Source organism: Chionomys nivalis, chromosome 17 (genome assembly GCF_950005125.1).
Source record: "Chionomys nivalis chromosome 17, mChiNiv1.1, whole genome shotgun sequence".
Lineage (NCBI taxonomy): Eukaryota > Metazoa > Chordata > Mammalia > Rodentia > Cricetidae > Chionomys > Chionomys nivalis.
In genome coordinates, this window is record NC_080102.1 from 57217950 (window position 1) to 57244144 (window position 26195).

A 26195-nucleotide genomic window follows, 5' to 3' on the forward strand; every position below is an offset into this window, starting at 1 on the left:
GTTTTCCCAGGAGGCGGAGTGTTCTGTGAGAACCTTTAACCGTTGGAGCTGCTTGCTTAGTCTTTCATGACTGTTTGATGTAGAATCAACTGCTTGCTCTCTCAGGGCTCTGCTCGATTTGCTTCATCTCTTCCACACTTCCTGTCCCTCACTGTGCTGGCTTCTAACCGGCCCTTCACCCCAGCGCCTTTCATGTCCTGGGCTTCTGTGCACTCTTCTGTCCCTGGCCTCTGTCTGTATTCTTGAGGATGCAGCTTCAATGTTGCCTCTCCCCTGTTTGTTTTTTGTTTTATCAAGACTGTTCATCTGTGTAGTCTTGGCTGTCTCTGTAAACAAGGCTGGCCTCAAACTCACAGACATCCTTCTGCCTCGGCCTCCCAAGTGCTGGGATTAAATGTGTGGCTACCATGCCTATCTGGGAAGCAATCTTACCCTCTCATGTGGCTGATGTTTAGGCCAGATTTAGAATTTAGCAGACCTTTCCTTAGTTTTAGAAAGTGAAGCCCCAGCCGAGCGGTGGTGGCGCACATTTTTAATCCCAGCACTTGGGAGGCAGAGACAGGCGGATCTCTATGAGTTCGAGGCCAGTCTGCTCTACAGAGCTAGTTCTAGGACAGGCTTAAAAAGCTACAAAGAAACCCTGTGTTGAAAAAAAGAAAAGAAAAAAAAGTGAAGAAAGTGAAGTCTAGAGTAGAATGGTGCGCGTCTTGTAAAGATGTAGACGAGCAGGGCAAACTCAGTATCTAATGCTGAATAATGGGGAGAGCTCAGCATTGTCAGGCTCGGAGAGTCATTAACGTGTTTACAAATGTGTTTTTTAAGTTTGAGTCAATTCAGAAATAGAGTTTGGCCCCTGACAAAATGAACTTCCCTAGCTTTGTTATACATCAGCTTAGATATGCCCTAGTTCCCTTTCTGTTGCTGCTGTGAAATACGTGACAAGCAACTGAAGGGAAAAAAAGGTTCTTTTGGCTCAAGTGCATCCTGGGAAAGTCAAGACCATGGCAGCCGAGGCCACTGACCACACCGCACCTGCCTAGGGAAGCAGAGAGCAATGAATGTTCTTGCTTAGCTCCCTCCTTATATTCCTCAGGACTGAAGCCTGGGGAATGGGGCTACCCACCTTGATGAAGCTAGTCAGGATAAGCCCTCACAGGCATGTACACACATGTACACATGCACACGCATACATAAAGTAAGTGATCTTCATATTTTGTTAGTTAAATTGCTTCTGTAGGTTGCACAGAGAACAGAGAGGACTGGACAGGATTTGTAGCTCTGCCTTTCATGAGAGAAGACAAACAGACTCTGGTGCTGTTTGTCAGTGCACATGTGACTGATGGCTTCTCTGGCCCAGTCTGTGCTGGTGAATCTGTTTAGAATGGGTGAGTTAACTGGTTTTATGACCTGAACGCTTCTGGGACATCAAGGTTATACCCAGTATGGTTGTTGGATAGACTACATCTGTGAACAGCTGGTCACATACATTTTTATTCACTCATTTATGTGTTTATTCATTGTTTTGAGGGTCTCACTATGTAGCTCTAATTGACTTGGGGCTCATTCTACAGACCAGGCTGGCCTTGAACTCACAGAGATCTACCTCTGCCTCCCGAGTGCTGGGATTAAAGATATGTGCTACCACTCCCAGCCTACCAATGTAGTTTTCGAATTAAGCTAGCTTTTCACTAACTACATTGGTGGTTAAAAACATACCCATTGTCCGGGCAGTGGTGGCGCAGGCCTTTAATCACAACACTTAGAGGCAGAGGCAGGTGAATCCCTGAGTTCGAGGCCAACCTAGTCTACAAAGTGTCAGCCAGGACTGTCACATACAGAAACCCTGTCTCAAAAAACCAAACAAAACCAAGACAAATAAACAAACAAACAAAAACCCCACCAATTTCTTCTTCTTGTTGTGAATCCTGTTTATTTCTTCTGAGCTACACTTCCAAGCCGTGCTTTCTCTCTCCAAGCCCCGAGTTTTGGTGTGGGAACAAGAGCACTGCCACCCCCACTTAATGAGTTTGCTTCACTTACAGATGCCTTTGAGTTTAAGCGAAGACATTTGAAAGTTGATGTCTGATATTCAAGTGTTTAGAATCGTTTGTCAGCATTATGGCACTTCATGTAAATGATTCTTGATTTATCCATTGTGCTTAGAATGTGTAGGCGGCACTCCAGTATTCTGATTACCAAGGGAAAAGGTTAAGAATGAGCCCCTAATGTAACAGTAGGCAGGTGGTGGTGTATGTAGCTTCTCACATGTGCAGCACCTTGTTATTCCAGTGGACCAGGGGGTCGCATTGGGATGGAGCTGTCTGTCTGTCTGATGCATCTGAGGGAGCTTCAGGGCAGAGTATTGTGAGAGATGAACCCATAGCAGGACAACTCAGGCCTGCATGTGTGTAATGAGAACTGACTCTAATTTTGTCTAAACAATAGAAGGTTTTAATATTTGAATCATGAATTGTCATAGGACAATGCTGGAAACTGAATGTCAGGTTTCAGAGAAACCCACGACGATCTCATTCATACCTGTGGCCCCTCCCCTCCCAGGGGCTAGGCTTCTCTTTCCCCAGCCTGATCCCCGTAAACTCAGCCATTTTCCTTGGTCTCTTGGCTGGGAGTTCCCCTCTTGATCCTTTGCTGTCCCTTCCTCTTTCTCCTCTCATAGTCTGCCTCCTGTTCAGCCAGGACTCTCCCTCTGCCCATTCTCGCATCTACAGCGAGAGTCCTCCCCGTACTTTAGGGGCAGTCATGTCCTTCCCTTGTATCTCGTTTTCTCATTCACTGAACAGTAAAGTCCTTTGGCTAGTTTTAGCCAATGACTTAATTGTTTTTGGTATTTCAGCTTCCTTTCTGTTCTGATTTGTTTTAGTTTTTGAGTCATGCTATGGCTCCATCTCAGGGAGACCAGCCTGTTCTTGAATACACCACTCTCCTACCTTCCCCTCGCTGTGATTATGGGAGTGAGCTGCAAGCTTAGTTTTTCTGCTTCTTCCCATTGGGCAGGTGTGTTCTGTGTCCCAGTGGATGGCATGGAGTGAGTGTTCTTCCAGGAAATGGCTTCACTCAAGCGATTTCTCATGAGCTTTCCTTTCCCTCCTTCTCCTTATGCCTTTCCCGCATCTGCGACCTCGAACATGCTAGACGAGCTGCTCTGCCACTGAGCTACCTGCTCCCCAGCTTCTTAAGTGTATAGTTAAGTGTACATAACTATAAACCCAGAGGCTGAGGCGGAATTGTGAGTTCACGGTCAGTCTGACTGTGGAAAGACTGCTTCAGATAACATCTACAAAAAAAAATCAAACAGACAGAAAACCAAACCTAAACACATATAAATATTTTAAAGATCCTTGGGCAGTACACAGTTGCTTGACCTGAGGGCATGTTCTGATTTTATCTCTTGGTCATTTCACTAGATGTCCAATAGAGTATAGGATATAACTACCTCTTTCCCTCTCAGAGGTGGAGCTGCTGGACGTATTTGTTAGTGTGACAGTAATGCTCAACACCATCTCTCCATGTCTCTGTGATGCAGGAGGAGCTTTGAGAGTACAGACTTCTGTAGTCTGTCTGTGACCACTGTCCTGGAAGGAGAGTTCGCATCCATCCCCTGCTGCTCCCGCTCAGCCCAGCTGAGCAGCAAAGGAGATCCTAACTCAGATGTCTGGGTCTGGGCAGTGCTGTTCTCATGATGGCTAGGAGTGAACATTTATGCATTCAGGGTGTTAGGCAAGTACATTCAGGAATTATGTATTTGAATAAATATACCTCTGTCCCTCACTTTCATAAATAAAGTTAAAATCAGGCACCTTTTGATGTCTCAAATGATTTTCAGAACCAGCCCTTGGCTCCTTCAGTGAGTAGCAGATGAAGAGAAAATATTTTCTGCAAATTTAGTGTTTAATTATTAACATTATTGATTGACTCTAGAATTAGTTGGCTTCTAGTCTTCACAGAAATGTCATTTTTGTAGTGTGTATGATTGTGGATTAAATACCATTTTACAAATGAGAAAAACACGCTACCCTTGCCATGTAGCACTGTGGGGTTACTGTGTGGAAGCTGCAGGTTGGAACAGGCCTTACAAGAGGCGAGAGGCTGGGCTCTGCCAACCTGGCCAAGGTTAGCCTCCTCTTGCTTGGGGGTTCAGAGAACATTCTTCTCCCTCACCCAGATAACCATTTTAATTGATTAGTTCATACACAGATGACTGTTTTTAGAAATATTTTTGTGTAACGCAGGCACTCCTGTTTATCTTTTATTTATCTGAAAATTATTTTTTAAAGACAAGGACTGTTTGGGAGCAGCTGGCATTTACCTGGCATTTCCGGATTTGATTATGTTTCCCAATTTACTGATTTGCATAGCCAATTCTCTTTTTGAGGGTTTTGCCTAGTAAACTGTTCCCAAGATATCTGTATGGCTAATGCCTTCAGATTTTGTATCTCATTCTCAAAAGAGTTCTCATTGCCTTCTGTGCTCCAGCCCGGCTTCTCCTCAGTGCTCCAGCTCTGCTTCCCCTGGCTCTAGCCTGGCTCTCTGATGCCCCACCCCCTAGTTTTCCAACACTCCTCACCTTCCGTTCTACAGAGTTCACCTGTTGCACCTCTCGTTCTTTGTCCATCTTTTCCCTGAAATGTTTCTGCAGGAATGAAGTATTTTGTGATTTTTATCATATTTTAGCCAGTTAAGTGACTGCTTCTCACCTTTAACTTACTCTTGGTGACCTTCCCAGTGTTTATCCTCTATCTTGATGCCCCACTGCATTTATGTCTACTCTAGGCTATGTGGCTGGTGTCCCTTCTCTGAAGACCCCAGTCTGTTTGCACCCCTGTGCTCCTGCTCTAGTGTGCTGTAGATGTCACTCTCTTCTGGTACAGTTCAGCTTCTGATCCTTAACCAGAGAGCAAAAGTCCTCTCTCTTGGCTGCAGCACAAAGGGGAGATTGGAATTGTGGGAATTCCTGTTCTGGGGGGGGGAGGGGCCTGCGTGAAGTCACGTGGTTGAACTTCCCAGCTGCTGTGTTAGTGTGCCGAGGGAGCCCTCACAGGTTCTCCTTATGAGTCTGTTAGTGGAAAGAAGTGGGGTACAAAACCCACCAGTGCTTGTGTACTCCCAACATGCACTGCAACATGATGCAGCCCTGAAGACAATGAGAACAGAGCTGGTAGAGAGGGTGGCCAAGGCTTATGGTCTAGGTTGGGTTGATCACTCCTTTTTACATGTTAACTCAAACATGTGTTAGCAGTCTGTGGGACAGGGAAAGGTTCCCTTTCCAGAAACAGAAGCACAGCTCAGGGCTGGAGATATCAGCCAGTGCTAGAACATTCGCCTAGTGTGCAAGGCCCCGATTCACTCGCTGGTACTACAGGGAAAGAAAAAATGTTGTTAAAGTAGTTGCCAGAGAGACAGCTAGTGAGTGATCTGTGAGCATCAGAACCCGGATGGATCATCTCAGTCCCGAGCAGTGGCACCAGCCTCTTATCTACCCAGAGAGGCTGAGCAGGACTACTAGGAGCCAAGGCCAGCTTGAGTACATGAAACCTGACTCAGAGTTAAAGGAGGGAACCCCAATCTCTGCATTCCGTAAAACCATGCTATGATTATAAGCCATAAACTCAGTAGGGTTTTTTTTTGTTTTTTTTTTTGTTTTTTTTTTTTTTTGGTTTTTCGAGACAGGGTTTCTCTGTGGTTTTGGAGCCTGTCCTGGAACTAGCTCACAGAGATCCGCCTGCCTCTGCCTCCCGAGTGCTGGGATTAAAGGCGTGCGCCACCACCGCCCGGCTGGTTTTTTTTTTAAGCTTTTTTTTTTTAAAAAAATATTTATTTATTTATTATGTATACAATATTCTGTCAGTGTGTATGTCTGCAGGCCAGAAGAGGACACAGAACAGACCTCATTACAGATGGTTGTGAGCCACCATGTGGTTGCCGGGAATTGAACTCAGGACCTTTGGAAGAGCGGGCAGTGCTCTAAACCACTGAGCCATCTCTCCAACCCCTTTTTTAAGCTTTTAAGATTTTCTGTGGGGGCTGGAGAGATGGCTCAGCAGGTAAGAGCCCTGGTTGCTCTTCCAGAGGACCTGGGTTCCATTCCCAGCAACCACATGGCAGCTTACAACTGTCTGTAACTCCAGTTCCAGTGAATTTGACACTCTCACACAGATATACATGCAAGCAAAGCAAAATAAAGTAAATAAATAATTTAAAAATAATTAAAAAAAATTTTTCTGTGTTTGAGAGTTTTGCCTGAATGTATGTTTGTGTGCCGTTGCATGTGGTGCCCAAGAAGCCCAGAAGAGGGCGCTGGGTCCCTAGAACTGAAGTTAGAAGGTTGTTAGCTCCCAGGAATCGAACCCAGGTCCTCGGCAAGAGCCAGCTGTCTAACCCTACCTTAGTAGTTTTAAGAACTTTCAGCCAAGAGCAGGGTGGTTAGTGAAAAAGTCTTGTATTGACAGTGTGACTAAGCATAAGCCTCTACTAGCAGAGTTGATTTGGCTCAAATTTGGGGGGTTTCCTGAAATTACCAATTGTTCTGGTATGGTATAACAGGCTCTTAATCTGAACATGGGAAAAGCATAGCAACCTCGCTTATTTTCAGGTATACCCTCCAGCATGTAACAGATGAGAAGTTAGGAACTGTGTCACGTCTCTTTTTACTACAGTTTATTTTGATGATATTTTGAGGCAGGAACAGCATATCACGTGCTTGCTGGTTTTACTTTAATAGTGAAAATACCAAATGCAATTTAGAAAAGCCATTTTGATGGGCTGTGAGGTGGCTCAGCAGGTGCCTCGCAAGCCTGACAACCTGAGTTTGAGTCCTGGAACCCAAATAAAGGTGGAGGGAGCAAACCAACCACACAAAATTGCTTTCCCAACTCTACGTGCCTGCTGTGGCCCACGTGCTTGTCAGCCTCTCTAGAATAGCATCAGTCTGAAATTAGCAACATACTTTATTGATCCACTAACTCAAAGGCTCTTTTGAAAATCTTTACTATATACCTTTATCTATCTATCTATCTATCTATCTATCTATCTATCTATCTATCTATCTATCTATCTATCTGGAGTGTGTGTTTGTGTTTGCATGCATGCATGCACGTGTTGTGCGATCCTGTGGAAGGTCTCTCCACTGTGTAGATTCCCAAGGCTGAATCCAGGTCATCTGCTTGGCAACAAGTCCTTTACCTTCTGACCATTTCACTGGTCCTCGCTTAAAACTCAGAGTTAGGTGTGTGTTGTGTGTCCCCCTTCCATGCTCTGATTACAAGTAAGTAAACCATATTTACCTTGTGAAATTTCAGAAATTTCATGATTCCATTTCTTTTTAAATGATTTATTTTTTATGTGTACAGTGTTCTGTTTGCACATATGTCTGCAGGCCAGAAGAGGGCACCAAATCTCATTACAGATGGTTGTGTGATGTGGGATTTCCCTATGTATGCTGTGATTACCTTTTAATGAATAAAGAACTGCTTTGAGCCTATAGAAGAGGGGGCAGGGCAGAGCAGAGCTAGGCGGGGAGGACCAGACTGAATGCTGGGAGAAAGAAGGGCAGAGTCAGGGAGAAGCCATGGGGCCGTCTCCAGAGTCAAACATGCTGAAACTTTGCCAGTAAGCCACTGCCATGTGGTGATACACTGATTAATAGAAATTTGTTAAATTAGTATGTAAGAGTTAGCCAATAAGAATCTGGAGCTAATGGGCTAAGCTGTGATTTAATTAATACAGTTTCTGTGTGATTATTTCAGGTCTAAGCTAGCCAGGCGGCTGGGAACTAACAAGCAGCCTCCCACTACAGTTGTGAGCCACCATATGGTTCTGGGAATTGAATTCAGAACCCCTGGAATAGCAACCAGTGCTCTCAGCCTCTGAGCCATTTCTCCAGCCCTCATGATTCCATTTGTATACACTGATTAGCTGTGAAGATTGTTAGAGGTGTGTCTTAAATAGTAGTTAAAATGTCTTTTAAGCCGGGCGGTGGTGGCGCATGCCTTTAATCCCAGCACTCAGGAGGCAGAGGCAGGCGGATCTCTGTGAGTTCGAGACCAGCCTGGTCTACAAGAGCTAGTTCCAGGACAGGCTCCAAAACCACAGAGAAACCCTGTCTCGAAAAACCAAAAAAAATGTCTTTTAAGTGTTTTAGTAACAGTTTGCAGCTCTGCTGGTGACACCCTGTGGCAACAGTTATTTGCCACTGACTGAGTAGTTCCTAAGTAGTTACTGGATTATGGGTGTGATGCGTGTGACAGCCAACAGGCACTTAAGATAGTCTGAACTAGTGGAGTGTCTTTCATGAGGTGCCAGGTGCTAGGTCTCGATTGTCCTTTTCCTTCCCAGTCCTTGTATCTGGTTCACAATGGCAGTCCAAGGTGGCTGATCACCACAGTTCTCTTTCAGCCACCAGCAAGAAGGAGGGGGATGGAGGACACGACCTTTCTATTTGGGCCCAGTACCTGAAAGATGGACCCTCTTTAGTGGTACTTAAATCGCCCCTCAGTAAGTAGCTGAAAGGCATGTGGCTGCTAGCACCATGTTAAGTTCCATGATGCTGCCTTTGCTATGGTTAGGGTTGGATTTGTTCCTGATCATACATGTCCAAGCCCCAAGTATGTATAGTACAGGCATCACACCCCACTGGGAGCATCTCCTGAGTTAACTTCCTTTGCCCTTAGAATAGGAGGCTGATGGCTAGGAGTCTGTGAGGGCGTCTCCACGTATTAACTCTTTTCATAGTGTGTGGATTCTCTTAGTACATCTTGCAGTTGAGAAAACTGGGTCTTAGAAAGGCTGAGACACACACAAGGCATGGAATGTGTGTACACCTGCACTCCTGTATTCGCATGTACACACGCACACACAATTCAAAATCAATCAAAATGTCCCACTTCTTGTTCTCTCCATCTTAACGAAGTCTTAGGGTGGGTGTCAGTGTAGACCCCAAAGGCAGCCCTAAAGCCGGCGGCTCTCTTACAGGCCATGTGCGGGTGACAGGTGATCTCCATTACCTGTGCTATTCCCCACAACTGGCCTTTGTCACTGGTTAGAGGAAGAGGTGTCATTAATGTTCCTCAGTGCTTCTACCTTTTAAAAGTCTGACAAACACAGAGAAGTACATTTGTTTCATACAGTGGGAGAAAAAGACTTCTCAAAGTGACTGGCCCAAGGCTGCCACTCCCTTAGGATATTTATACACCAGTAAGGACTCACATATACCACCAATGCAGCAGAGGCTGGGAGGCCCTTGAACTAACCATTGAACCATCTAGTTCATTTAAGACTCTACCGGAGTCTCAGTTCTTAGCACACCTCATCCAATGTGTAATTACACCATTAATTATAGTATTTCTTGGATGTCTCTATTCTGAAAGAAAGTAAACTTCATGAGTGTGACTAAATTCTGGGGCAATGTCCCCAGCTAAAGTAATACCCTGCACTTATGAAGTTCCTAGTGTTTGTGGCCTGCATCATCAGCCAGCATCTACACCTCTGTATCATAGTTCTTTCCAGTTAGATATGCCCTGATCCGTCTTTACAGACCCCCACCCCTCCTCCAGCCTGTAGACTCCTGTGGAGACATGCTCACCCTTCCTTCTGAGCAGCCTGCCTCTCCCTCCCCATAAACTGTTGAGCAATTGAGCTGCCAATGGTTTTTCAGGGCTTGCTTTACATTTGTGGCTGTGGCTGTCATTCTTTCTCCTCTCCTTTTCTTCCCGTCTGTCCTGGATTCCCTGCTTCTTGGTGCCATCTTTCCCACTCTGTCTGTTCCCCAAATGTCAGTTTCCCCCAGGATTTCTTCCCTTCCTCTCTCCTCACACAGAATTCTTTGTGGGTGATATCATTCTCACTACCACTTCAGCTGCCACCTCCTACGCTGACGGTTGCCGAAGTCTGTAGCTTCACGCTGGCTCTGTCTGCTGCCCACTGGATATTCTCTTTTGCTTTTGACTTGCTACACGCGAGCAATGCCAGACAGTGATCAACGAGGAAACTGAGGCCAGAAAGTAGCGTAGGATCAAAGAATTAGTATATATCAAAACGAATGAAAAACTAAGACTCCTGATGCCTGGAACCCCAGACTACAAATCCCTGCCAAACACTGAGATGTGTGTCCTGTGCCATTGGCAAGCCTTCCCCACCCTGAGACAGCCCTTGTCTCAGCTCTCACTTGTGTTGACTCTGTGTGTGTGTGTGTGTGCGTGCGCGTGTGCACGCTCACGCACACACACACACACACACACACGGTGCTCTCTCTGCTCAGTAGTGCCTTCCCTTTCTCTGCACCTTGGTCTACAGAGAGTATGAGTTGGCTGCCACCAAAATTCCTCAGCTCTTTACCAAAGCTCCTCCTATTTTTCTGAATTTCCAGAGGACATGCTAGTTTCATCTAGCCTGTTGATGAAGCATGCCTGACTCATGCATTGCTTAATGTGGCTTTGTTGGTTAGTTCAGGTCTTTAAAAAATTATCCAGTAGGTGAAGAATAAAAGCGGAGCACTCGGCTACACTTGTGGGTCCCTGCTGGAAATAGTTTCCACCTTTGTGAGCAAATTAAAGATGATAGTCTGAGCGATGAAGTAGCCATAGAGAAAATGACCCTTTATCTTGACATCCTGGCGCTGGGCATCATCCCTGCTTCTGAGCATTTAGTCCTCTGTCCGTGCATGATGGCACTGTTTCCACTCGTGTGTGTGCTGACTGGTCTCCTTCACTTCCTTCTGCTTTTCCTCTCCTGTCTGCCACATCTAAAGCTACTGGATTTTGTTGACTTTGCTGACCAGAGTTCAGCACCTCACAGAGACCCCGGTGCCCTCTTTCCTCTTCTGATGTTACGATTTTAAAGCTTTTTACTGTTGTCCTTGGGGGATGGGGTGTGCCAACAGCAGTGCTTGGAGGTCAGTTGGGGTCCGTTCTCTCCTTCCACACCAGAGTGCAGGGTTGGAGCTCAGGGTGCTTGTGCACGAGGCACTTCTGCCTGCTGAGCATCTCACCAGCTCCTCTTCTTTTCAAAAGATGGAGCCAGAGAATTGTGCAGAACTGTAAAGCGGGTGTCTGGAAAGGTCCAATCAACCTAGAACTTTCTAAATGAACCTGTTAAATATAAACGTACATTAGGACCTGAGGGTTGGGTAGGGATGGGGTGTGTCAGCTAAACCTAGCTGAGTGTATGCTTAAGTGCCAGGGTTTATTATCTTTTTTATTTTTATTATTTATTTATTTTTTTTTTGGTTTTTTGAGACAGGGTTTCTCTGTGGTTTTGGAGCCTGTCCTGGAACTAGCTCTTGTAGACCAGGCTGGCCTCGAACTCCCAGAGATCTGCCTGCCTCTGCCTCTCGAGTGCTGGGATTAAAGGCGTGCGCCACTACCGCCCAGCCTTTTTATTCATTCTTTTGAAGTCCCACCAGAAGCACCCTGGAAGGAGGTAACCAGCTTGTTCTGTAGCTTCAGTAGCAAGAATCAGTCTAAACCGGGCTCTGCTTCTCTGTGGCTTATGCTTTTTCCAATGCCCAAGTCTGTGGGAAACTCGCCATTTCTTGACTCTTCCTGCTCCTTTTTAACATTCAGCCATTTGTAGAACCCAACTCTTTGCAGGCAGCTTTTCTAAGTGAACAAAGGAACATGCCCTTTGCACCAGTGAGATTAATGTGGCCAGCTGCATAATGATGTGGCCACACTTAAGAGTTCAGCTTCTTAGTGTCTTCAGTGTTTGTTTCACTTCGTTGCTTTTTATTTGTTTAAACTTGTATGATGTCTTTAGTAAAATACCATTTGTAAGAAGTCATATATTTGACCTAGAAAGCTGAGTGGTGTAAGCAGAGCAATCCCATGATTGGAGTTTTTGGAGTGTGCAGTCGGGGTTAAACATTCTCACACAGAAGCGGCAGTCGCTGTTCTCAGAGGCCCCTACTGAGGATGGAAGGTTGAACATCCTAATTTCTTTCAAAAATTGCTGTGCGAAATTAACAAGGTTGATTTTTTAAAAAAAGAAATTAGTTACCATGAGTTGTAAGGACATCTATCAATATTGCACAGAGAAACCCTTTCTCAACAAACAAAACAAAAAACAAGCAAAACCCCAAAATCCCAAACTGATTTTAAAACTATCAGGTATGTGAAGATTCTCATCTTCTAACTTGTGTTGTTTTAAGACAGTGTCTCACTCTGGCTAAGGCTGGCCTGGAATTCACTATAGATGGTAATAACTTCACAGAACTTCATTTCTTTCTTAACTATTAAAACTTTGCCTTTTCAATACAAAATTTATTTCACCTATATGTAGAAAGAAACACAAAGAGTGTTAGAAATAATTCATTAATTTCAAGGTTTTAAAAAAAATTGTGTGTGTGTGTGGGGGGGGGAGGCACAGGCACTTGTGCCTTCTACCTTTATCTGGGTTCCACAGCCGTGCCTGGCCTGCTGAGCCACCACCGTGCTGGCCCAAAACAGTGTATTTAGTTAATTGTAATCTTCGTAGACACTTAAGTTTATATGTTCCAAGAAATAGCAGGGAAAGGCTATTGGTTTGAGGGGTAAAGCCAGAGTTGTTTAGTGTTCTTATGAAGCTGTCTCAGGAAAGAGGATGTTTGAAGCCGTATGGCTGCTCTATGTAATATACTGAACATCTGTTTTCTTTTCAGGGCTAGTGACATGGATGTGTGGTAAAGGTGACTGCCACATGCTTGAGGACCCAAGTTTGATTCCCAGAAGGAGAGAACTGTCCCCAATCTTGATGTGCTTGCCATGGTGCACACACTTCCCCTTTAAGCTCTTACATGTGTGCATGTCGCATACAAGCACACACACTAAATGCATGTAAAAAGAATCTGCATTTGAAGGAACACATAAAACTTAATAAAAAGAATTTAAGTACCACGTAGCTTTTGTGCCCTTTCAGGTCAGCTTTCTAGATGGGCTCGCTGACACTCTCAGCTGTCGCCTTTCTTTTCCTCTCTGTGGTCTGTGGACATTGCTTGTGTCTGAGCTGCCACAGCTTTTGTTGTGCTACCTTCCCCGTGATGGGTTGAATAAGGGGGTGACGGGCATCAATTTGAAGACAGTGGGGACCCTTTATAACTTTTCTTTTTTAGATTTGGCAGTAAGTGGACATGAAACTCAAACAGGCTGAGTTTTGCCCCAGTTACTGAACTTGTAGTAGCTGCTGCCATCTTTGCCACCACCTCTAGCAATTTTTTATTTTTATATTTTAATGGTTTATTTATTTTTATCTTGTGTGCATTTCGTGTCTTGCCTGCACATGTATCTGTGTGAGGGTGTAGACCCAACTTAAGAGCAGCGTCAGTTGCGTCTTCTCTACCATGCTGAGGCAGAATTTTGAAGGTGACTAGACAGATTCAAGTTTTACAGGTCCCACCCTGCTCCTGGCTGGCTGGTTGTTTTTATGACTATGTACTCCTTCCACAGCCAGCTGCTGCAGACCTTTGGACAGGTGTTCTCTGATAAGCATATGCGTGGGTGGAAAACACATATTCTCTTACTGGTAGGGAAAACCAATCCCTGTATTTAGTTCTCAAAAAACTGAACGCTGAAGAGACGGCTCAGTGAGAAAAGGTGCTTGCCTCCAAGCCTGCTGGCCTGACTCGGTCCCTCGCGCCCACCCACCTTTCCCCTCCACAGGGGAGGGCAGGAAGAGGCTTAAAAATAAAATAAATCTTTAATAAAAACCCAAATGACCAGGGGCTGGGATTGTAGGCCAATGGTAGAGTGCTTGTATAGCTTGCGTGAAGTCCTTCCTTCATCTCCAGCACCACCAGCTTCCTCCGTAAGGAAGAGACAACAGCACAGTGGGCAGTAAACAGATGGGGTCAAGTCTGGAAAGCTTTGCCCTAGTGAAGCGAAACCTGCTCACCTTGCAGGGCTGAGGATGACTTCCGAGTTCTGAGTCCTGGTGGCTGTGACGCAGACAGGGAACGGCAGACATAATGGAGTGGGCGCGCATCTGTGTCTGCATGACTTCCTCTGGCTTTGAGGCTCTGGGATGTGCTTCTGTTCCTTCCTCTCCAGGTCCTGCGAGTGCTCTTCTGGACACTTTTATTGTTTGGTGTTTTGAGACAAGGTTTCACTTGTATGGACCAGGCTGACCTCAAGCTCACAGACCTCGGCCTGCCTCTGCCTCCCTGTGCTGGGATTACAGCCATGGTCGCCATGCCCTGCCCTTTGTTCTGATCACCCTTAAATTCTGCTGTCAAATCCCAGTAACCTTCCCTAGGGTCCTTTCCCGAGGCCGGTCAGCTCCTGCTGAAGTAAAGACTTTTTTCCATTCCAGTTTTCCACCCAGCTACACCTGTCTATTTGATTTACTGTTCCTTACTGCTTCCATTTTACCAATTGTCCAGTCTCCCCTTCGACAAATGTGTATTGTACCAGGATGTGGGCGGGCCACTGAGTTGAACAAGACAATCCCTGCCCTCAAGTGCACAGTGTAGTCGGGAGCCAGAGGTGTAAACAGATCATTAAAATACCAGTGGTGTGCTAAGTGTCCCCACTGAGTGTGCTCAGAGTTACAGGAGAGGAGCCCTGGGAGGAATGGCAAACAGTGGAGAAGACACGTCTTGGAGGAGCCCACGGTAGAGAACTTTACTGTCAAAAAGAGATTTTTAGGAGCCCACATCCGAGTCCCCACATTCCTGTGGCGCTCATGTTTCTTCCTGGTCTCCTTAATGTCTGTGCTCAGTTCTGAATCTAACCCAGCTAATTGGCATGGCAGAATTAGACTCTCTTAATTGACTCTTTTGAGAACCTGAGACATACTGACAATGAGTGATGGAGACCGTGAGCACCGAAGAAAGCCCTTGAGAGGCCTTTCACTAGCAGTACTGGCCCCAGGGAGGACTTTGTGAGTGGGCAGGAGCTGGGTGCTCTGTCCTTTACAGTGAGATCAGCTTTCTGTTGCAGTGAAGGTTTCCTGTGCAGTAGGGTCCTCTTCCTCTGTTCATTGTGCATATTCTTGGAGATTACCTGAATTCTTGAATTGGCCTATGGGAAGAGTTTTGATTTTTACTATTTTATTAGAGAAGGGTTAGAGAAGCAGATGAAACTTGTGATTTAGTTTGTATAGTTCAGTATGTAATCCAAATGAAAATTTAAAATTTCCTGAAATAGTGGGTTTTGTAGAGTATTAGGAAACGAAACTGATGCATTAGTCGAGGCAGAGAATTAGCTAACGTGAGTGAGGTCCTGGGGTCCAGCGCAGCCCTGCAAAGATGAAGAGATAAATACAGAAGAAAAAGTCACATTTTAAATGCACTGTACAAAGTATGGTACGTCTTGTTCTTTTCCCATTATTTAATTTGGATGTCTTATGCTAGCAAATATACATGTATGATTGTTCCTTTTATGTAATGTAATGTGAGTGTGTATGTGTGGGCTCACATGCACATGTCAGAGAGCAACTTGTGGGTGTTTGTTCTCTCCTCCTAAGTGAGTAGCAGGGATTGAACTGGATGATTTTATCCACGGAGCCACCTCACTAGTCCTCATTCTGTCTTCAAAAATATAAATAAATGCCGGGTAGTGGTGGTGCACAACTTTAACCCCAGCACTCAGAAGGCAGAGACAGGAGGAGCTCTGTGAGTTTAAGGCCAGTCTGGTCTACAGAGTGAGTTCCAGGACAGGCTCCAAGGATACAGAGAAACCCTGTCTTGAAAAACCAAATATATATAGGCTTGTAAAAAGATTATGTGTATGTGTGTCTGTGTGATATGCACACAGGTGCACACATACCCACAGAGGCCAGAAGTGTAGGATTCCCCTGGAGTTGGAGTTACATGCATGTGGGTTTTGAGAACTCTACAGTTATCTACAGGAGTAGAGAACTTAACCATTGAGCCATCTTTCCAGCCTCCCTCATTCTTTCTTAATGGAAAAAGGTTTTGTTTGTTTTTGAGATAGGAACTTAATGTGTAGCCCTTGCCAGCTTAGAACTCAGCAAGTAGACCGGGCTGGCTTTGACCTTGCAGGAATCCTTTCCCTCTGCCTCCCAAGTGCTTAGATGATAGGTGTGCATCGCTCTATCTGGCTTATTGGGAAAAATAGGATAGTATAAATCAAGCCTATTTTGTCAAAATCAAACTTGGTCAGAGTGAGTGAATGAAGTTAAGCTTCTTCTCCTTAGGTCCCCTCTGTAAGAGGAACTCACTTAGTTCCTGATCTTCTAGATTTACATGTCTCTGTGTGCAGATGTGCCTAGGTCTGTGTTTTGTAAGACTAGGTCACATGTTCCCGCTGTTCTGCTATTGTTGTTTGCATGGAACAAATTTTAGACATTGTTCTTTCCCACTGTATTTAGAATACCTATGTCTTCCCTAGATCAGGGCCTTTTAGCCTCAGCATTGTTGCTATTTGTGCTAGATGGTCTGTGTTGTGTGGCGTCCTGTTCATTGCAGAGTGTACACACACACACACACACACACACACGCATACACTTTGTCCCCAAGTGCTCACAACCTCTCATTCTCCATCTGAGACAAAAATGTTCCTAGACATTTGCCACACACCCCCACTCCACTCCAGGACCTCACTGTTGCTAACTTAAAGCCACTGGTAAGCACCTGGCTTGTTTCCAGGATTCTCATCACAAGAATGGGGCATTCTTTCACTGTTTTTTTTTTGTTTGTACACATATAAATACAATATTATAAATATAATATTGGGTACATTCATAGAAGTGAAGTTGTGAAATCAGAATTTTTATAGAAGTTGTTAGAGAGCCGGGCGGTGGTAGTGCACGCCTTTAATCCCAGCACTTGGGTGGCAGAGGCAGGCAGATTTCTGGGAGTTCAAGGCCAGCCTGGTCTACAAGAGCTAGTTCCACGACAGGCACCAAAGCTACAGAGAGACCCCGTCTCGAAAAAACCAAAAAAAAAAAAAAAAAAAAAAGTTGTTAGATAACTTAGATAATGTAACTTATTTTTATCAGTATCCTGATGATTCCAAATTCATACGGTTTTGAGGTCTATATGCCCTCCCCTGTTGATGGGGCATCTCCATGTGTTCCACAGGTCCGTACACAGTTCATCTCTTGTGTCTTTATCCCATCAGTAACATAGCTCATCTATTCCCCTATCTTTCATCTCAAGCCATGACCAGTCAAGGAGTCTAACCCAGTCTTCCTCCTCTCTCTTGGTTCATGCTCACAGTCTCTTTCATTCATTTGCTTCTTTTCCTGCTTGTGTCTCTGTAGCAGGCTGGGACATCAAGACTGCCTGTCCTTGCTGTCTGTCTTCATTGTGCTTCCTGCAGTCTGCATTTGTCTGATGGGGTAGGCTGAAGCTAGCCAGCTGCAGCAGACATGTATCACCCTGGATTTCAGCTTTCTATTGTCGGATTCTCCCCTAGCTATTGGCATACAAATAGTAAATGTTACCAACATGAGTGCTTAGAGTCAGGTATGGTGGTGCAGTCTCAGCACATCTCAGCACTTGGGCTGAGACTGGAAGATTGTGACTTTGTAACTAACCCATGTTATATAGCAAGCTTCTGTCTCAAAATTACACATGCAGGGGTTAGAGAGATTGCTTTGTGGTTAGGAGTACTTGCTATGCAACATGGGGACTGGGGTTCAGCCTGGTACCCATTCCTGTGAATGCCCAGAACCTTTGGGATCCGACAGCCTCCTGGCTTCTACACGCACACACACACACACAGAGAGAAAGAGAGTAAGTGAGTAAGTAAGTCTGTAAGGGAAAAAAACTGGCCAGGAGGTGGTGGCATATGGGATTTTGAGACCAGCTTGGTCTACAGAGTGAGTTCCACGACAGCCAGGACTGCTACACAGAGAAACCCTGTCTTGAAAAACCAAAACCAAAATACTGGAAAGTTATATGCTTAAATTATCTTTTATGCTACTTAAAAACTTTTTTCTGTTTTTATGCGTTGAGTTTTATATAAAACTTTATTTTATATAAACCTTTCTCTGCTTAAAAATTTCTTTCTCTCTCTCTCTCTCTCTCTCTCTCTCTTTCTTTCTTTCTTTCTTTCAATAGAAAAATGCTCTTGTGCTGTGTGTATTTCACTACCTGCATTTTTTGCCACAGCTCTGAAGCATTTATCTTTTCTTGAAGGCCTTTTGGGCCTGTGAGGTTCCTCTTCTCCTACTCAGCCTGCTCACTGCCCATCCACCTGCTCCTTGGAGTGCGGGCAGCTCAGTGGATTGTCTGTGTGTGTGCACTTCACTTTGTTGTAAGGAACAGCCGTGTATATGAATGATACAGGCGAGTGAATCAAGGAGAGGGTGTGGCAGCTCCAGCCTCAGGTTCCAACCCGGGTGTTAGCAAAAGGGCCTTGGAAAGTCGCTTTCACAGATCAGGTATCGCGTACCACTCCGTTTTGGAGCATCTTAAATACGAAGGAGGTGAGGATGCTGAGGGATGCCAAGGAGTCTCTGTTGCTGTGTGTAGCGAGTTTCTGTGCAAGGTTGATGAGGGCCAAGTCTGTGGGAAACCACACTTTACAAAGTCTTGTCAAAGAACCAATTTAAATACTCTATTGTATATGTGGTACTTCTGTAACACTGTAATATTTTTTTTATAGTGATTAACCACAAAATAAGGATAATGCATAACCTATTTCTGTTTCTTGCTGTTTTAGGGGACATCACACAGAAAGGATATGAAAAGAAGAGGTCCAAACTTCTGTCTCCTTACAGCCCACAGACCCAAGGTATGGGGTGAGAAATCTTTAAGTGTTCTTACACTAAAGAAATACTGTCTTAGTAGACATGTCTCTTAAGGGAAGAGAAACAGGCAAGATAAGAGGAAAAGAGTCTCAGCTGGGCATTTTTTTTAATAAAAAAGATTTATTTATTTATTGTGTGTACAGTGTTCTGCCTGCAGGCTAGAAGAGGGCACCAGATTTCGTTATGGATGGTTGTGAGTTACCATGTGGTGGCTGGGAACTGAACTCAGAACCTCTGGAAGATCAGGCAGTGCTCTTAACCACTGAGCCATCTCTCCAGCCCCTCTGCTGGGCATTTTAAAGATACCTGAGGTCACTACATAATTTACTTAGAGCTTGGGTAGTAGTGTGTGAAAGATGGAAAATTTCAGGCTGTGGAGAACCACATTTTATATATATGCAACTTGAGCATATGACAATTTTAGTAGTGATAGAGAGAAACAAGGAGAGCAAGGAGGGAGAGAAGACCGATGCCTGTTACAGGGTGTGCCAGTGCTGGGGGACAGGAAGACGTAGAGTCAGGACCCCCAAATGCCCGAGAGTCAGCCTACATCCTAGTTACTACTTCTGTGAAGAAATTGCCAAGTTTCTTATATGTCTGAAAGTCCAGAGTGCCCTTTGTGCTTAGCTCCAGTTGCTCTTCCTTGCCTCCGAGGGGTGGGACATAGGACTGTATGTGGTGGCAGAGAACAGTTGTGGGAGTTGGTGCCCTCCGTCCTGAGTACTGAACTCGGGTTTTCAGTTTTGGTGGCAAGTACTTTCGCTTGGGGAGCCATCATGCCAGCCCACCATAGGGTTATAATTTTATTTTTAAAAATGATTTACTTACATTTAGTTATTTTATGTATATGAATGTTTTGCGTGCCTGAGTGTATGTGTACCATCAAATGTGCCTGGTGCCCACAGAAATCAGAAGAGGACTTCAGATCCCCAAGTTACAAACCCTTATGAACCACCATATAGGTGCTGGAAATCATACCCAGGTCCTCTGTAGGTGCACAAGATCAACATGATCTCTTAGCCCCAGAGCCTCCAGCCCCAAGAGGTTTTTATTTTTATTTTTTTTAAGACAAGGTTTCATTAAGTAGCCTTGACTGGCCTGAACTCAATGTGTAGGCCAGCAGTCTGACCGCCTAGAGACCTGCTGTCTCTGCCTCCTAAGTGCTAGGACTAAAGGTGTGTACTGCCACACCCAGCTTAAAGTCACTTGTACTCTGTCATTTCTTTTGATAGCTACGTGCCGCTTTAATCATAACTTACTAAAAAACATTTTTATTTTTAGTTTCCCTTTATAATCAAAATTGGTTTCTGTAAGTTTGTTCTTTGTAAAGCTAATGGCTCAGTTATAAATGCCATGAAGTTTTGTATCTACCATGGTTGTCAACTAAATGTAGTATATGGTTAGAGTCTGTGAATATTTGTTGAATGAATAATAAACAAGGATTTCCTTCATTATCCCACAGCATCTGCAGGGGGCTGGCTCTAGGATCCCATTAGTTACTAAAATCTGCATATGCTTAAGGTTCTCCCAGACAATGGCATATTCTGTTTGTGTTTGACTGTAATCTGTGCACATCTTGCCGTGTTTTAAATCATTTCTCGCTCACTTCTGATGCCGACCATGATGTGAATGCTGGCTAAATCGCTGCTGCACTGTGTTGCTTAGACAGCGATGGCAGGAGGGAAAAGTCTGCACATGTTTGTACGGACAGCCTCTTCCCCAGAATATTTGCAGTCCAAGGCTAGTTGACTTCATGAATGTGGAATGTACAGACACAGAGGCCCGATGGTCCCTTCCTGTAAAACGCTAGTCAGTTTTAAAATACCTTATGAACAGATGGCATGGAAATAAATTGAGAGAAGAGAGGTGGAAATCAGTGACAACTAAGGAAAAGCCGGTGTTTGCTATGGCGTCTGATGAGTGGAAGGAGGGAGTGTTATGTGTCTGCTGCTTAGCCGAGAACCTCACCTGTCCTCGGAAAGCCCAGAGACATAGAAAGAGAGGCTGGGGAACGGCTCAGTGGACAGAGTGCTCGGCGTGCAGGCTTGAGAGCAGGGGTCTAGATTCCTTCACATCCACTGTAAACCAGCAACACAAAGGGGATCCTAAGTCACAGTGTGAAACCAGTATATGAATTCACAGTGAGAACTTTGTAGTGCCCTATGGGCAGACCTCAGACCTCTGTGCAGAGCCCAATCCTAAGTAAGTGATTACTTGGTGAGGTTTTTATCTGCAGTACACCGGGAGTGTGCACACGTCTTTCAGAGACTTGCCCTTGCAGATGGCCCCCATTCCCTTACACCTCTGTTAGCTTCCTGACAAGAGATTTCTGTTTCCTACGCCTGGCCCACCCATTGTTAGTCCTCCATTTTGCCTAACAAGGCTATCTGTCCAGGTAGAAGGGCTGTGCTTTGGATTCCAAATATTCCTTCCTCCCTTTCTGAAGCTGGGGGACTGTGTGTCCTTGTCACCCTGGATAAGGCATTGTGACTGGTGCACACTGAGTCCACATAGTGGGGGAGAGATGGCTCAGCATTTAAGTGGATGCTCTTCCACAGGACTCAGGTTCAATTCCCAGCACCCACGTGACCATTCACAGTGGTCTGTGACTCCACTTCCAGGGGATCCAACACTCTTCTGGCCTCTGAATGAACATGGTACGCAAACATACAAGCAGGCCAAAGACCTCTACACACACACACACTAATTTAAAGAAGACACATTAAAAGGCAGTAATACTGAAGAAAATGGGCCTGCTTGCTTCTTCCTGCCACCACGTGGAGCAGTTTTGACTGTCAGTAATAAAATTCTGCTCCTGCTGAGACCAGCAGCTGAGCTTCTCCTGTGCCTCTGCAGGCACCGCCCTTCCAGCCAGTTCTTGCTGTTTCTCCCTTTGCTGTCCATCCTCTGGCTCACTGCTCAGACTGTTTCTGCTCACCCCTCAGCCCACTCCAGCACCTGAAGCTGGCCCCACTGGATTCATTAGTGTTCACACTTGCCTCTCAGTCACTCTTTTTTTTTGGAAACAGGATTTTTCTGTGTAGCCCTGGCTGTCCTAGAATTTGCTCTGTAGACCAGGCTGGCCTCAAACTCAGAAAGATCTGCCTGCCTCTAGAGTGCTAGAATTAAAGGTGTGCTCTGAGTCACTTCTGAATTCTTCTTATTAATACAGTCTAGAATCACCTGGGATTATCTAGATCAGGCTGGCCTGTGGGTATGTCATATCTGTGGTGGATTGATTATTTAAGCATATTAATTTCTTGTTCCTCATATTGTTTTTGGTTTTGTTTGTTTTTTTGTTTTGTCTTATTTTCTCCCTTTTGAGACGAGGTCTCTCTGTGTAGCTGGCTGTCCTGGAATTTGGTATGTAGACTGAGCTGGCCTTAAACTCACATGATGCCTCTGCCTCCCATGTGCCGGGATTAAAGTTGTACACCATCACACCTGGGAAATGTTGGAATTCTTACAACAAGGCTCACGCCTTTTTAACTTCTCACAGTCTCTTGGTTTTAGGCACATTGATTGCAGGCCCAGTCTGGATTCTGATTTACTAAGTTTAAGGTGGAACCTGAAAATGTGCATTTCTGTTGGATTTCCAGATAATACTTAGGTTGCTGGTCTGCTGACCAGATTTTCAGAACCAATGGACTATCTCTCCAGGTTATTTGAGCCAAACCTGTGGCTTTATCGTTTGAATAGTGGCAACTCACAAATGTGAGTCTACAAGCCAGATCCTCTCTAGAGCCCCATCCATAGATCCACTGTGTACTCTGCTCTGCTCTTTTTTGAGACTGAGTCTCACTGTGTAGACCAGGCCAGCCTCAAACTCAGAGATCCATCTGCCTCTGCCTTCTTATATAATCCATTGAAAGTCACTTCTATTTCAACCTTTTCAAATTAATTAAATTGATGACTTCCACGTGCTACCCTTACTATACCTCCAGTCTGACCTCTACGCCACGTGTGCACACGTATACACACACACACACACACACACACACACACACACAATTTTGTTAATGTGATAGAGAGATCATCTTACATCAGGCTGGCCTGTGGGTGTGTCTGGGGATTATCTTATTGTGTCATTTGATGTGGGAGGGGCCAGCTCACTATGGGTGATACCATTCTTTGGGTTTGGGTCCTGGATTATATAGAAAACTTGAGCTAAGTATTAGAGGCATTTATGCATTCATTCTCTCTATGTTCTTGACTTTGGACATTTATTAGCTATTTTAAGTTCCTGCCTTCATTTCCCCACAGTGATGACTGTACCCTGGACTTGTAAGTTTACTTAAACCTGTTTTCCTCTGAGTTTGTCAGGGTGTTTTGTCACAGGACAGAAAATGAATCTAGGTCTCCCTTCCCTTAAGTCCCAGCTAGAGCAGAGTTCAACAGATTACCCTTAGCAGCTTTGTCTGGGGTTATCAGGATGGCCCAGGAGTGGAGGACTCACCCTCAAGGCAGCCAGTCTGAGCCTGAGTCCTGGGCCCATGTGCTGGAGAACTGACTGGTTCTGACCATGTCCTTAGTTCTCGGTTTCTCTTTAAGCCCATTTTGGTAGACTTGATTTTTCAAGGAAACTACTTGTGTTGTAAGTTTTCTGATTTATTGCGCTACTTACTGCGTTCTTGGGTGTCTCCAATTGTCTGTATTGTTTGCCTCTTTGGAGAATATGCTTTACTTTCTGATTTATTGTTTTCAGGTTCTTTTTGTAATTTTTTGTTTGTGTTAAGTTGGTTCATGAACTTTTACAGAATTTGCTGGATTGTTCACCTAGATTGTCTGCCTTCTTTCCTAAGAGAAGTGGTTCTTAGTGTCACTGTGCTCAGAGAACATGTCTGTACAGAGGGAAGCTGTTAAGACGTGTCTAGCCCTTAGTCGGTCTTTGAAGCTCATCCGTTAGTGTTTCGTGTGTGATGGTCCCTTGGTCAGGCTCTCACTCACATTGGCGGGAAGCCCTTTGCTGTCCTCCCCTCAGGCTCTGACCTTACAGTTTTAAAGGCTGTTACTGTCTTCTGAGGTGAGGAGGGCGCTCCTGTTAGAGCACTTGCCTACCTCAGCAAGACCTGACTTGGGGAGTTAAATATATATAAATAAACATAATTTTAAAGTATTGGAATTTTCCTCATATAAGAACTTTAGAATACTTTAATGTTGGTTACTACCAATTTCCATGTTACATTTTAGTATTTGCCTGCCTCTCCATTATCTGCTGCTACTGTTGTATGGACTTACTAATCATTTATTCTCCGTTCCTTTCGATACTTACTCCTCTCAAGTCGTCTTTCTTCCTATGAGCATAGTTAGTATTAGGTACTTTAACGAGGATATTGCTAGTAAATTCTCTCAATTTCTTTTGATCTTCCTTTTGTTCTTAACTCTTTCTCAGAAGGAATACCTTGAGGGTTGGACAGACTGTGTACAGTACTGTATATTCTATATCATAAGAAGACATTACCTCTTTGTGTATTATACCCCATAGAGCTGTAGATTTTGAAAACGACATTTAGCTCTGTTTTTTAAAAGTGACACTAGAATGTGTCCACTTCTTCCAGACTTTTAATCGCCTTCTTTTTATTCACCCTAGAGCGATGTTGATGCCGCTTTTCTTGTTGCTGTTAAATTTATTTTATTCTATGTTTATGTGAGTTTTGCCTGTGTTTATGTTTGTGCACCTTGTGTGTGCAGTGTCATCTATGCAGAGGCCAGAAGAGGACATCACATCCCCCTCGAAGTTGAGTTACAGATGGTTGTGAGCTGCCATGTTTGTGCGGGGAATCAAACCTACCACAAATGCTCTTAACCGTTGAGCCATATCCGTGCCCAGAGACTTGTTATGAAGGTGGCTGCTTCAGTACAAGTGCCTTTTAGAATAGGAAGTTAGCACTGCACTGCGACATGGTATTGTCAGAACTTACGTGCCTGTGCTCACTATCTGAGTTCAGTTCCCAGGCTCTCAGCCAGCCATTGTGTGTGTGTGTGTGTGTGTGTGTGTGTGTGTGAGAGAGAGAGAGAGAGAGATATGTGTACATATATATGATCTTTTCTCAAATGCTACATGATCTTTAAAATTGGAAAATTCAGCAGTCTAAATATAGCAGGTCGCAGAAGACTGAAGAACATGTTTAGAAGATAAGTCATGGAAATCAAGTGCTGACAGTTTGGGTTAATATTAAGCTTGATTTAATTCAGTAGCATCTTGGGAATTAGTTTGTACAGTCACCATGTGGCAGGAAGATGGCCTATCCAAATTATCCTGGCAAATCATTTTTGAGTCCAGCAACACACTAACTGCTATTCCTTTAAACAAACCCAACCTCTATCTGATATTTAGGTGTCATACTGTCTTCTAAGAACCAGGTCCATCTTTATGAAGATACAGTCTCATCCAAAGCCCTGAACACTTTGACTTTGAGCAGCAGGAGAAATGTGGATATAGCCCTTGGCTCTCAGCTCCTTCCTGGATGGAGCCATACGCTCTGGCCACCAGTGGCCTACTCCAGTGGCCTACAGAGCTCCTCACCGTGCTCAGAACTTCCAAAGTCCAGAGCACAGCTCCTGGGGTGCCTCGGTTAACACTTCCAGGAGGGCCAGGAGCTTAGCTGTCCTTCTGGTGTGAACTGGAGAACTGACTTCAAACCGTGTGTGTGTGTGTGTGTGTGTGTGTGTGTGTTCTGACTCCTGAGTCATTCTCTCTTTGCCAAGAGTGATTGTCTTTGGAGGGACAAGACAATAAAGGTTTTGTGTGGGATGTTTCACTCTGCTGACCTGTGGTCTGATCTTTAGTTGAGGGATTTTTCCATACAAATGTCTATAGTTCCAGCAGCTCTAAGAGGAGAGCATTTATTGTGACTCTACAGGCACTGCCGGCAAACAGCAGAGCATGTTTATTGAGTAGTGGCAGCGCCTGGGTGCTGTTGGGGCCCCAAGGCGGCAGTGCTGGACATGGCCAGCGAGCCCTTCCCATCTTTGTGAGTCTCTTGCTTCTCTTAGAGTCCACTGACTTGCTCTGACATAGGCTCACTCTACACAGGAGTTCTAGACAGTCTGTTGGCCTTGTCTGAATTGTATTCCTCTAGACTTAATATACTGTTACTACGTGTGTGAGAGTGGGTGCGTGTGCCTCGGCATACATGTAGAGGTCAGAGGACAACTTCATGGAGTTCTCATCTCCTTCCACCTTTATGTGGGTTTCAAGGCCCAAGCCCAGGTCACCAGGTTAATACAGTAGATAGACACCTTTACTACGGAGCTGTCTCACCAGCCCCATGAGCTACATTTTGAGAACATTCTCTGCACTGTGTGTCTGATTGAACTGCTGGGCTCTTAAGGTCTCTCAGAAACACTTTTGAAACTGCTTATCTCTCTCGAGTCCCTGCTTTGTAGTGCGGTACCTCGCATCCAGTACATGTGCAGCCATCTGCAGAGCTGAACAGAAAGGGTTTCCTCAGCAGACATCTAGTTAGGTCAGAAGCAGTGGCTTTTCT

General features: G+C 44.8%; 1 protein-coding gene across 4 annotated transcripts in view; it reads left to right on the plus strand.

Annotated features, from left to right (window-relative positions):
* The window catches only part of Dip2b (disco interacting protein 2 homolog B), a 194789-nt gene that overhangs the window by 50281 nt on the left and 118313 nt on the right, over positions 1–26195 (plus strand). For all 4 annotated transcript variants that reach the window (XM_057791489.1, XM_057791492.1, XM_057791493.1 and 1 more), the window contains exon 2: positions 18618–18689. In XM_057791489.1, coding sequence (XP_057647472.1) covers positions 18618–18689 — 72 coding nt within the window. The remainder of the gene's footprint in view (positions 1–18617; positions 18690–26195) is intronic.